Source organism: Gossypium hirsutum, chromosome A12, assembly GCF_007990345.1.
Source record: "Gossypium hirsutum isolate 1008001.06 chromosome A12, Gossypium_hirsutum_v2.1, whole genome shotgun sequence".
In the NCBI taxonomy this organism is placed as follows: domain Eukaryota; kingdom Viridiplantae; phylum Streptophyta; class Magnoliopsida; order Malvales; family Malvaceae; genus Gossypium; species Gossypium hirsutum.
The window spans coordinates 32,281,695-32,295,771 of NC_053435.1; the positions used below are offsets into that span (position 1 = coordinate 32,281,695).

The 14,077-nt window shown below is 31.6% G+C and overlaps 1 protein-coding gene and 1 long non-coding RNA gene across 3 annotated transcripts; one reads left to right on the forward strand and one right to left on the reverse strand.

The window, feature by feature from the left end:
• Positions 1 to 3,791: 3,791 nt before the first annotated feature.
• On the reverse strand, positions 3,792 to 6,963 carry LOC107924476 (uncharacterized). The gene is made up of 8 exons (XM_041084004.1): positions 5,873 to 6,963; positions 5,736 to 5,781; positions 5,288 to 5,377; positions 5,097 to 5,213; positions 4,918 to 5,016; positions 4,742 to 4,801; positions 4,536 to 4,630; positions 3,792 to 4,112 (listed from the first exon to the last, which is right to left on the reverse strand). Exons 1-8 carry the CDS (start codon positions 6,772 to 6,774, stop codon positions 3,980 to 3,982), a joined length of 1,542 nt encoding a protein of 513 aa, XP_040939938.1. The 5' UTR covers positions 6,775 to 6,963; the 3' UTR covers positions 3,792 to 3,979.
• A 4,680-nt stretch (positions 6,964 to 11,643) lies between these two features.
• LOC107924469 (uncharacterized) lies at positions 11,644 to 12,916 on the forward strand. 2 transcript variants are annotated; one of them, XR_005906641.1, is made up of 3 exons: positions 11,691 to 11,961; positions 12,059 to 12,102; positions 12,232 to 12,916. It is a non-coding gene; the product is annotated as an uncharacterized lncRNA (long non-coding RNA). The 2 variants fall into 2 exon arrangements; XR_001691783.2 differs by having other exon boundaries at positions 11,644 to 12,102.
• Positions 12,917 to 14,077: the final 1,161 nt, after the last annotated feature.

Sequence of the window (14,077 nt, forward strand, 5' to 3'; positions counted from 1 at the left end):
GTTATTAAGACATGTAAAAATCAGTTAGGCTTGGAATAAGGATTAAATTGCATGAATTTTATTCTTCGAGCCTAGGGACAAAATTGTCATTTACAAAAAAGTATAGGGGCAAAATAGTAATTTTGCCTAAGTGAATTAAGTTTAATTGAGTATGAAATAGATTAGATTCGGAAAACTCAAATACGAAGTTAGATCGATGAAAGGAAAAAGTGCTAGATTAGTAGATTTCTGTATACGAACAAGTAACGAGGTAAGTTCGTGTAACTTAATTATGTGTATTAATATGTTTGAATTGAATGTTGTATTTATGTGAATTTCACAAATGTTTAATGTATGAAATTAATCACATGCCTGATATTGCTCGATAAATGATAAATTATGTTTGAATAATGAAATGCGATGAATATAGTATTTTTCTGTATTGATCATAGTCTTGCATATGTTGCGGACATTATAGCTCAGACGAGCATCCTGTTAAAAGCCTTCTCGAGCATTCTTGTTACATGGTTCTTGCGAGCATCCTGATCAGTAATGATCCTGCATGTGTTGCGCACTACCGCAGCTCTTTATGAGCATCCTGTTACATGATTCGATCGGTTGTGATCCAGCATTTATTGCGGACACAAACGCAGCTCTTCATGAGCCTCTTGATATAAGCTCTTATGAGCTTCCTGATATGGCTCACTTGAAACTTCCTATTATGCTATCCGGAGCTCCCTGTTAATAACTCTTCAGAGTTACCTGTTAAGCTCAATAAGCTTCCTAATCTAAACTTTTATGAGTTTCTTGATTTAGCCCGGATAAGCTTCCTGTTACATGGCTCACATGAGCATCCTGATATATGACTCGAGAGTGTGCTTCCTAATTATGTGCCCTTATGGGTACCCTTGAACATGAGTTGACAGATCATTTAGTTGTATACCTCGAGTATACTACCTGGGTATCCATCGACATTTCAATAATTCAACGGACAAAATTTCCAATGTGAGAAAAATATAAAAACTAAATGGATTATATCTCGAAAATTTCTGGAATACTTGTAAATCTATGTTTGATGAGCTCATCTCTGTTTTCTTGAAATTCATGTTAATTACATGACTAACTATTTTGATGAGTATATATGATTAGCAATTGTCCAAATATTGAGATGAGTATATATGATGAGTATCTATGTTGGATGCATGTTTTTTATGATAATCTTAAATGTAAATACATGGTAAGTTTTAAATTCCTGTTATACGAACTTACTAAGAAAGAAATGCTTACTCTGTTTTATTTTCCTCTGTTTTATAGTAATCAGAAGCTCGTAAAGGTTAGAGATTGGTCAGAGCATCATCACACTATCCTCCAACTCGTTTTGGTATAAATACGGGTATGTAAATGTTTTGGTTGCAACTAGCCATTGGAATGGCTAGTGGTAGTAAATTTGCTGCATACTTATGCATGAGATTTATTTTAATTAGTATATGAATGTGTTTGATTTAATATATTAGATGCAATTAAGTTTGGGTAAGTATATAATTTTAATGTAAAGATGATACTTGAAAGCATGAGTAAATGTGTCATGCATAAAACTTGATCATTATATTGATTTATATGCCTTGAATTGGTTGATGAATATATTGAAGTATTGTTGTAGGTGCAAGGTAAAAAGGGTGAGAAATAAGGCTTGGAAAATGGTCTTATTCTGTCCATACGGGCAGACACACGGGGGTATGTCTCAACCGTGTGTGACACACGGCCATGCCCACAGGCGTGTGGTTTAGCCGTGTGTCCCTTGCATCCTAAAAATTGAGAAATAGAATGCTCAGGATTGGTCACACGGGCAGAGACACATGCATGTGTCTCAGGCGTATGAACCATACGGCCTAACACACGGGCATGTGCCTTAGTCGTGTGAATCCTGCACCTAATTTTTGAAAATTAATTGTTCACACAGCTTAGCACATGGACGTGTGGCTGGCCGTGTGACCCAAGTCAGTAGCTATCCTAATTTGAGCACGAGCTGGGACACGGCCGTATGCCTCACATGTAATGCCCACATGGCCTAAGATATAGGTGTGTCACATGGCCTGACCCCACGGGCGTGTGTTCCCTACACCTAAGCTAAAATTTGAAATTTCGTGAAAAATTATCTGAGTTCTCGATTTAGTCCTAACTTGTTTCTAATGTATAAATAGGACTGCGAGAGTCCATTTAAGGGACAACATGATTGAATTATGAATTGTTTCAGATATAAATAGTAAAGACATGAATTAATTAAATTTGTTCTGTAAACTCTTGTAATGCTCTATAGCCTTATTTCGACAACGAATATGGGTTAGGGGTGTTACAATCACTGTATGAATGTTCATGGTGTAGCCTCCAGTAAGATGAAGACTGGATTGGTAGATCACAGTACATGAAATTTATGTATCCATGAAGGAGAAACCATGGCACCTTCTGTGAAAGTCTAATAAACACGTGATTATGTATGTCACCTTTGTGGCATATTCTGTATGTTGCCTTTATGGCGTACTCTGTATGTTCCCCTTATGGCGTATTTTGTTTGGCTCTTGTGGCCTACTCTGTTAAGTTTGTATGGTAGAATGTAATGCATTTCTTGAATCCCAAGCAAAAGAGGCAATGGTAACGAAGGACAAAATTGACAAGGAAGAAGAAAGTAGTTGTAGCCTATAAAACGAATTAGATCAACAAACCATGTGTTTAGGGAACTCTGTCATGAGGTCAGGCCGATAGAAATGTGGTTGCCCAACAACTGAAAACACCATGAATTCAAAAGCTAAATACCCATTCGATAAAACCTTTTCCATAAATTCGCGTACAATAAAAACACACCCCCAAACACCAAATGGGTTATTTACAATTTGTCAAGAGTCACATAGCTGAATTGAAAGGCAAAAAACTCCAAGATAGAGACTAAGAGAAGCGTGGGTAAGCCTTTTCTTTGTGGGGGTGTAGGACATGCTATACTTTTGCATTTACTTTTTAAATTATTATTTTTTTGTGTAAAAATATATTTTCGAAAAATAAGTTTGGATAATAAAATAATGTCTATGTTTTAAATGAATTGGGTCTTAGGGTCCGACCTGAATTTGCAAAAAAAAAAATTATTTTGCCATTAATTTTTTATTATTTTGCTATCATTTCACTATTATATTTTACTATTTTATTGTTATTTTTTAGATATTGTATAACTTTTTTTATTATTAATTTTTCTAAAAGTATTTACTTGCTAAATTGTACTTAGTTTAGAGTTATTTAAGTATATATATATATTAAAAAAATTCCTATTTATTGGGGAAATATAAAAAAAATTTAATAAAATTAAGCCAGACTAAATTCGAGTTTTAACATTTTTATCTAGATTGAACTAGATAAAATTTTAACATTTTTATTTATAATAGTGATATTCATCACTATAATAACTAATTATTTTATTATGATGTTTTTCAACAAAGTAAACAGTTGAACATGAAATATGCTTTACTTGCTGTAAAGGATGGGATAGCTTTTGGTTTTCATTTGCAAGAAGCAACACAATAGTTTGGGCCAGCTTTTTGCAGAATTCGATTTAATTCATTTCAGATGTCGACTGCAGACTCCATGGATGGGAAGAGCTAGCAAGGTTGCCCGCCTTCATTTTTCTTTTCCCTTTTTTTTTTTGTCATAATAGTTAGATTATGTTACTTATTTCTCACATCCAATGAACAATCAGATCTTTCGACCCAATGGATGGTGATAACACAATGCAGCAAAAAATGAATGCAGGTGGCTCTCTTATGCAAGGCTTTTTAATCCACAAATTTAGCTGCTCATTAGAAAGAGAAACTTCACTTCCACCAAACAAAATGATTACTGCAACTAATTTGGTTGCTTATGTACACAATATTCAGAGGGAGAGAAGGATTGACAATATTTTGTAATGAAATAACAAATGAAAGAATCACTTTTTTTTTAAAAAAGGAAAAAAAAACCACTATATTTCCCTTCCTTCATTCCCTTGGAAAGTGTATGGGCTCATGTCATTCCATGACACGAAGCATTTTATCTTCTTATGCTGTGGAATGTGGAACTTTGGCTCCCTCGGTATAGTTGGATTCTTTGATGACCTTAAACAACAAAAAATGAGCATGGGGATGAGGTTTGATCGTCAAAATATATGGAAAAAAATAATCCAGAATAGCGGTGTATGGGAGATGAGGTTTGATCCTCAATATATATGGAAAAAAGAATCTCGTATAGTGTCAATCCTACATTTAGCTTTCATCCTTGAGTCTGAAGATAAGAGAGATCATAATTATAAAATTATATTTTAATCTTAAAAATTTATTATTTATTTCTAGCCCCTAAGTACTATTCTTCGCCCTACTTGAGTCAGAGTATAGCTGGTAGTTTAACAATATTTTTTAAAAGTACTTTTGACAAAAAAAAAGTACTTTTGATCCAAAGTTAAAATTTTACTTTTGGCAAAAAGAAATTATTTTTAAAGTATTTTTTGGAGCAATGTTGAACTCGGGCAAAGTATCTTTTACCTTCTAGGAATAAAAGGCCTATCAAAGTAAGGCATAGGTTGTGCTTTTGGAATGAGCTCCTTCCTAAGCATCTTTATTTCTTCTTCTTCTGCCATCTGCAACAAAAAAAAAAAAAGAAAAAAGAAAACCTCAATTTAGAAGTATTTATTGTCTTTCCCCTTAAACAAACACCTAAATCATGCATATTTTTGTTAAAGATCATTTACCTTTTGCTGTCTCTCCCTTTCCATTTTATATTGCTCTACTAGACTCATCTTCTCAGCTACCTTCAAACAAAAGCAATACATAATTTTAGTGCCTCAAACACATTATATAACACTTCAAAACATTAATGACAAGCAAAATATATACTACCAGTCAGACAGTAGTAATTAAAAAGAACCTGATGATCAAACTCCGGCCGCTCCTCCGCTCGTACATCACTATGCAATCTTAAATCTACTGGTCTTGTGTTCACTTTAACAGGAGGTTTGATCAAGATCTGCATTAAACACAGTTACATTGATGAGAAAGACTCACTAATTTGTTATTAATTTGAAGTGTATAGAAGGTCGTTCAGACCTCCGGTTCATCGGTTGTCCATGGGAGGCCTTGAGCAATCGGAATCCGCTGCTTCTCTTGTTCTACCATTTCTTGAACCTTCTGCATGAACTCTTCTTCCTTGGCTTTCCCCCTTTGCTGTAAATCTAGATATAAGAATCACTTCAATAGACTGTTTAATAGAAACTCAAGTCCAAAAGATGTAATTGTACCTCAGTTCTTAGCTTGAATGGTTTTAAGGAAGTTGGTTTAAGCTGCTTTTTCCATCTCCTCCCACCAATTGTCCCAACAGACTCAGAGCTCTAAAATTCAATACAAAATTCATAAGCCAAAATGCAGAAAATAAACATTTATATTTGCTTAGTTTTATAATCTGTGGTATGTGACATGTCCCAAGTATAGACAATTATATCTATATTTATGAACAATTATAACTATATAAGAGAGGACTAAAGACTAAGTTCTATGTTTTGCACTTTGATACATCAGCATTAACCTTGATTTAGATCAATGTTTGCTTATATTTACTATAATTAACTGCTTTAACATTACCTAGTCCAAAAAATGGTTTTTTACCCTGAATGGCTGAATCCTACTTTTAAAGTTCAGTGTGAAAAAAAGGGTGAAAATATATTAGCATTTAAGTGAACGATTACTTACATTTCTTCGGCTTCTTCGACCTCCATTAGAGGTCCTACTTGAAATACTGCAAAATTAAGGAAAACCAGGAATCAGAGAAGAAACAAATGTTTGCAGGTGGTAAACTAATCAATTATAATTCCAGTTGCTTCACTGACCTTCCTTGGCTGCTATCCCATGAAGAAGAAACTGAGAAACATGGATCCAAACCAAGATTCTCGGCAGTCAAAACAAAATCTGATGGACAAAATGAAGGAGAAGAAGAAGATGATGATGATGAAGAATCCTTGGTCTCATCTTCATTCTCAGCGTCAACCTCAGTCAAGTTTATTGTTTGCAATCCAGGTAACGCCCATTTCAGTGGTTTCTTCCTGTTGTTATCATCATCATTCTTGTCTTCTTTTGGTTCCTTTTCATCATCTTCCTCCTTATCTGATTCCTTTGAATCCGGTATCGAAAGAAGCCTCTCAAAAGCCTTAACCAAATGCAAAACCTTTCCACATTCAGGAACACTATTCCTTGCTTCTTCCATCAACTTATCTCTCCTTCTCTTAATAGTAGAACTACCTGGTTGACTCAAGTTTTCAATCTCTTGATTATCTGATCCATACCCTTCTCTAAGATTCTCAATCAAATCTCTCGTCTCTTTACCCTCTTCTTCTGCTTCAGGTTCAACCTTGTTCCTGAAAAACTCTTCTTGAGATGCTCTCAGATTCTCATAAGCAACACATAAACACTTCTTCGAATTCCCACCAAGGTTCTCTTCACATTTGCAATTAAGCCCAACCGTCGTTGGATTCGAATTAGACCTTACTTTCTTCGAGTTCTTCTTAGCCACTACAAACTTTCTTTCCCTAAGCTTGTTACTTGGTGAATAGATAACTGGATTCTTGGAAGAATATTTCTGGGATTTTGAAGATTTTGTTATTGGAGAAGTTGAACCAGAAATATTTGGATTTGAATTCTCAGAAAATTTTGAACCCTTTGGGGTTTTTGATCGAGAATTCCTTTCTGTGTCTTTCATAGGAGTTCCCAGTTTGGAATTCTTTGCAACCTCCATTGAGCAAAAAAAAACTGAAGAAATCTTTCAAGGAATAGACTAAAACTGGAAAATAAAAACTGGGTATTGGTTTATAGTTGATGGAAAACTGGAGCTTCGATTTTGGTGAAAGAGGAAAACAAAAATCAATAAAAAGAAGAAGAAGAAAAATGAACGTTAGAAGCTTTGTGACGCTCTACGTAACGGCTAGTTTTGGGGGTTGAATGGAGGCCGCCGGATTAACTGTTTGAAAATCAGGAATTTATTTATAAAGCGTTTGATTATGATATTTTTAGAGAAATAATTGGGATTTGCTTTGATTAATAACCGTTATGAATGGAGAAGACAGATCATATAGACCCTTGATTGTTTGGGAAAATTACAATGGAGTTCTTTTGGGTTTAGATTTGGGTTGCTTTTTTTGGAACATTCCATGAATTTGTTTCGCTGGTGTTTATACAAAAATATTTTTACAGTTTTATATTTTGAATAAAACTAGTAAAAAATTTGTATATAGTGTTTGAATCCATACAATTAGCATCTATAATTTTTTTTTACCACTTCAATCAAAGCTTAATTTTAATATTTTTATACATTTCAATATTTTTATTCAAAAAATTTCACCCACATTATTTATATATTATACTAATATTCAAATCTTAATTGAATTGGTATTGTCGAAACAATTTTTATTTTGAAAAACGGGGGTCAAGTTTAAAACGAAAAATGGAGTTGCCACCAATCCTTTTGGTTTAGGTGTGATTGGATCACCTAATAAAACGTTTTAATTTATTAAAATATTAGTTTTGGCCTTCGAAAGTCAAGAAAACGGGTTCAGGAGTCAGTTACCTACGAGGAAGGATTAGCACCCTCGTAACGCCCAAAATTGGTACTTAATCGATTAATTAATGTCCTAATGTCGAAAATTTGAAATGATTTTAGAAATACAATCCCATTTAAAAGTGTTTGAATATCTAAGATTCTATTGTTCCGAAGGAATAAAATATCACATCCAGTACGTTAGGATATGACAATTCAAATCCTCGAAATCAAGATCATCTCATGATTTCCGAAATTCATGCATTGAAATTTTAAAAGGATATTCAGTTTTTTGTTCAAACGGTAAATCGAAACCCAGCACGTGAGGGCATGATTTCTCGAATTTCCAAACACGAAATATTGCCTTATTTTCGAAAACTTTTGAATAATAATATCAAGTCCAAGAAGTGTATTTTTTACTTTGAAACCATGATATGCGAATGCAATTGCCACGTAAACAATATCGAATGCACTAATAAAACAATTTGTGATGGTCACCTAATATACATTATTTACAAACTAATATGATAATCAAAGACAAATGAATTAAAAGCCATATATAACAAATTAAAAAACAAAGCAAATCGAAATAGAGTGTAAAAACAATTTGAAAATGATAATAAATAAGTTCAAAATAATAATGTGAGAAAAGAATCTAAAAATCAATAATATACAAAATGATTTTAAAAAAAATAATAATATATGACAAAATCTAAAATAGTTAATGTATATACATATAAAAAAAGTAAAATAAATCACATGAAGAAAAGTTCAAAATAAACAGTAAATACATTTAAAATAAATAATTTGTATAAGAGTTGGAAATAGATATTATGTAAAAATCTGAAATAAAAAAATAAAATAGAAATTTGTAAAAAAATGAAAATAAAATGAATAAATAAATACAAAAAGGAAAAAAATATAATATAATAATAATAATAATATAAATTGATTAGTTTGGTAATAGGACAATAATAATAGTAATAATACAGTGATAAAGTAGAAAATAATAATGAAATATTAATAAGCATGATAATATATTAATGATAAAAATCGAAATGATATGTTAATAATGATAATAATAAAATAAAAAATAGTAATAATAGTATACTTATAATAATAGGAAACAATAATGATAAAAGAAAATAATAGTAATAATGGAAGTAATGAAAATAATAATAATAGAAACAATAGAAATAAAAGTAATAATAAAATAGAAAATAACAATGATACATTAATAATAATAATATACATGCTAATAATAACAATATAAAAAAAAGAAAATGACACTATATTAATAAAAATAATAATAATAGGTTAATAATAATAGTAATAAAAAGATAAAAATAATAATAAAATAATAAAAAACACTATTACGTTACTACTAATAATAATAAAAAAGAAATAGTAATAGTCTATAGAATAATAGTAAAAGTAATAAAAAATAATAATAATATTAAAAATAACACTCTTTCCCTCTCTTTTAAATCATCGGTCCAGCCTTGCTCTGGTCACCGGACCTCCATGTGCCGCTGTTAGCGCCACCGTACACGGCGGCCGAACCTAAAAAAATCCTTTTTTCGGCAATTTCAAAATGGGTAAGTTTCTTCCTCTTTATTTTTACTTTCGTATGTAAAAAAAAATAAAATTGAAAGATAAAATCAGACAAACAAATAATTTAAAACGAGAATAGACGGAAAAAAAACACCACTTTTACTTTGATTTTTGATTAATCTCGTGTATTTCTTGTATTGAAAGTCTCTCTTTTTCTTGTATTTGAATCTCTCTCCTTTTTTCTCCAAAAAAGCAGAACCTCATTTACAATAGTTTTGAATGGCTTTTATAGTCAAATTTTACAACTGATTGTCTCTTTATTTTTGCAGGCAAGTGGGGTGATGGAGTTAGTGACAAGTGGGATGATGGAGTTAGTGGTTGGTTTAGTGAGGTGCTAATTAGACTGTTAACTTATTTGATGTTTTGGGCTCTGCTTGTTGGGTCCGGGCAAAATTTGGGTCCTACAGGTATCATGAGTTAAACGGTCACCAACAATTACAAAAATTATTAAAATAACCTTTTATGCATAAATAAATTATATTGTATGAGGGAATTTTTGTCTATTTCTATTTTTAATAAAATCAATAAAATATTTGCATATGATGATATTTGAACTCATATTACTAGTATCTATAAAAAAAAAAATTTCTTTACCGCTTCAATTAAAGTTTAATTTCAATACTATTACTCAAAAATTTTAACTCAAGTTATTTGTATATACCTATACTACTAGTTTTAAACCTTGATTTAGTGGATGTCAGGGGTCACCAATCACGAACTGAATTAAGAAAATTATAAAAATACTCTCATATGTACAAATATATTATATTATTATGAGAGTACTTTCTTATTTTTATATTTTCAATAAAATTGGTAAAAAATTGCATGTGGTCAGGGCGAAGCCAGAATAAATTTTTAGGGGGCCGAATGAAATTTTATTTTTTTATAGTTTATATTTTTATAATTTTTAAAAGATTAAATAGAATTTTTATAATTTTAGGGGGCCAAAATACAATTTTACCTTCGTTAATTTAAAATTTTAAAAAAATTCAATGGCCTAAATAGAAAATTTTCTTTTTAAGGTGGCCAAGGCCCCTACTAGCTCCCCCTGTATTTGCCTCTGTATGTGGTGAAATTTAAACACATGCTACTAACATATATAAAATCTTTTCTTTACCACTTCAATTATGCTATGTCCGGTTGTAGTATTATTTTTTTCACATGTTTTAGTAATTGGTTAGCTATAAACTAATCACAATTGATAACTTTTAGCCACTTACATAACTTTGTGGCAAAGGGATTGAAAACTTTTCGCTTATTTTGAAGAGGTTGTATTTTTTTACAAGAGTTTTTTACTCATATTTTTAATTGCATGTTTAAACTTGTACTAATTATTTTTATTTTATGTTTAACTATTGTAGAACATATATGTTAAATAAGTTTTTTACTCATATTATTAAAATAGTAACCAAATGTAATATTAAAACTTCATTTTAATATTTTTATATAATTTTTTTCATTCATATTATTTGTATATATTAATAAGTCATTAATTAAGTTATTGTCACAAGTCAACTCTTATATTATATCAACTTAAAAAAATAAAAATACAATAATAAACAATTAAAATACATTTAATATTTTTAATCTGTTGTATTTATATATTTAAATTTATTAATCTTTTGCATCTTATATCAAACATTATTATTAGCATTGATGTCGTTTGTTATATAAGTGATAATTTATAATAAAATTTGATACATAATTAAATTTGAATAAATGTGAAATTAATTAATATATTTAAACTCAAGTGTTAATTTGATATGGTTGTTGAGTTATTTTGAAAACTATTAAATTCAATTGTTTTTGAATAATTTTATTATATGTTTTGATTATATTTGTACATTTTGATATAATGTTTAAAATTATATATAATCTTTTTCAAACAGGATAATGCATTTTAAGGCATTCAAACCCACGTTTCCTACATTGACAACAATCCTATATCACATCCAAAAAATAAGGCTAGAAGAAATAAGAATAAAATTTCGATTTTTTTTATGAGTATTAGGAAAATGAACCCCGTGATGTAAGTTTACGTCAGCAGTATAGAATACCCTATTATGTTTGCATTGAGCCAGTTAAGGTTATAAGGAAATGATAGTTAGGGATTAACTAAATGTGAACCAAAATAGTTAAGAACCAAATGAAAACACTTGATTAGTTTCTTTGTAAGATTTAGATAAAACCACCAAATGACTGATGTGACGTTTGTCAAGTTCCAATAAGAACTTGGGTTAAGTCAAGAGTTTAGAATAGGTTAAAAGGAAAATATCTTTTCTATCTCTTCTTCTTCAGAGAAAGAGGCTAAAAGGAATTTAGGGCACTTTGATTTAAATTTGAGGCCCAATGATTAGATGAGGTCAAGGTAGGGTAACACTCGGTATATGGGCAAGCTCTGAAATTTATAAATTAAATGTTATTCACCCCACTAATACTCTTGACATGTACGTGGGCACGTAACTAATATTGAAATATGATACAAAATTCCCTTAGATGGGAATGAAGCAAAAGAAAAGAAAGCTTGGCAAGGTAATGAGGAGACTCAGATAATAGGATTGCCACGAAGAATACATGATGTGCCAAGTGCGACTAGCTGAACTATCAACTACGACCTAATGAATGATGGGTTAAGACCCAAAGGTATATCATGTGTATGAATGTATTTTCGTACATACCTCTTTACAACTTTCATGCATCTATCTAGTGAATCACAAGGATTGAGAAGCGTGTCAACCATCTAAAGGAGCAAGGAAAAATATCTATGTAACCCAGGTAAGAAAAGGGAACTATTCCTTTACTTTCTTAAGAAGTAGTCTCTGGTTATATAAGGATGAAATAAGAGGAGAAATTTCTCTTATCCTTTAAGCAGAAGTTGGGAAAATGGATCTAAGCTTGGAGATGCCCCTTATTAAGGTAAGCCTTACGATCTTACATGCTATGCTGCTCAAGAACAGCAAGTATGTTAAAGTTTTGCAATGTGATTCTGGAAAGCGGTGAGTTAAATGGATAGATCTTGATGAGTTTATGTGATTTATCGTTTAGGGGTTGTTGATATACTCGGTGGAAGCCCAGATACGGTATTTGGAGCTGCTAAAGTGAGTAATTTTTGAGCACCTTGTGAACTTCTTGTAAGTATATCGTGAGAAACTCGTGAGAGTGTTATGAATCTCTAAACTGACTCTTATATGTATGTTTGTATATTAATATCTTTTATACTAAATATCTGATCTGTGAAACGAGAAAGTAAGCAATATGTTGATTCTGTATACGATGAACTTGCAAGTGTTGCTTGATGATATGCCTCCATTATGAAAAGAAGTATATGCTTGATGAATGTGTGAAGAAAGCATGAGTTTGATGAATGTGTGTGAAAGTATGTTGAGTCTGCCATGAGTAAGTCTCTGCATGAAATGAGTCTACGTGCGATGGTAAAGAAAAGTGTGTTGCATGTTTGGAAATGTAAATCAGCCAAATGACAGCTTTTATCTGCACCAAAGGAATGCTTGTGGTATTAAGTTCACAATTTGATGTGTTTGGAGGAGGGGGTTCTGGGTATCTCCCTATTTTGATGTGATTTAGTGCTCGAGGGTAGGATTATCAATTGTTAAATGAAATGTTAAACGATAATTGCATGTTACATTCTGCATACTCATAAAAAGTATATATTGAAATGGTTGAATTGTTAAATGTATATATGGTTATTGTGAAAAGTATAATGATTTGATAATTGAATTCGTCCTATTAATGATGATTGAATGTTTATGTTCACTTACTTAAGTAGCAAGCTCGATTTACCATATTGAATTGACTGATATGTGTGTACGGGTCCAAATTTGCCCGGCCTGTTAGAAAACCCAGTAATAATAAAATTCAAAAATTAGTAAGTCTAATATCCAAATTGCAAACAACTAGTAGGCCTAAATTACCCAACTTAAACTTAACTAAGCCCAAACTTGGATGGCCCAATGCCTAATCCAAATTTCAGCCAAGCCTAATCCTAGCTCTTTCTCGAGTGCCGCACCCCACGTGCCTCTGTCAGCGTGTCCGCCGTCCAAGGATTGTTGCCTTGCACCAAAATGGAAGCCTTCGCCCGTTGACCTTCTTCAGCCCTGCAAAACAATCCACGAGTAAGAACACAGCAAAATGCAAGAACACGCAAGGGCAGACAAGAGAAGGGAACAGAAAGAAATGATGACATGTATTCGGCTATATATAGCCAGAAGAAAAATGCAATTTTTTTTTAGAGAGAATCAATACAAAAAGGAGATTCAAAAAACACGAATAGCAAATCCACAAAGAGATTTAGAGAAAAAAAAAAGGTTATTGCTATTTTTTTTCTTTCTTTTCTTTTCGGTTGTATACATATTTTCCCTATTTTATCTTTTAAAAACAATATATACGTGTATTTATATATATAAATATAAAAAAATAAAAAAAATTACCTTTTTGGTTTTTCGGCCACCGTACGGCAGACGATGTCGGTCTGATGGTCGGACTTGTGGCCGAAAATCGTGACCCCTCCCCAAAGAGAATCCAAAGCTTTTCTCTCAGTTTTTTTTGAAAACCCGAATGGAATGAAATTTAAAAAAAAAATTGACTTTTATATGTGAAGTAAACGACGTCGTTTAGGGTTTGTTTCAGTGGCCTCAAAACGATGCCGTATCAGGCTTCAACCCGCGTATGACCCGACCCAATTAAAGAATCCGCATGTTTTCAGAGATTGGGCTATTTATGTCTCCGAACCCTTCCACTTTTTTGGGTTTTCATTTTGATCCCATTTTCCTTTTTATTTTTCTTCAAATTCTCCTCTTTAATTTTATTTTATTTTTAATTTAACCCAGGGCTTTGTTAGTCCAAACACAACACATAAGGACTAGGGATATTATCC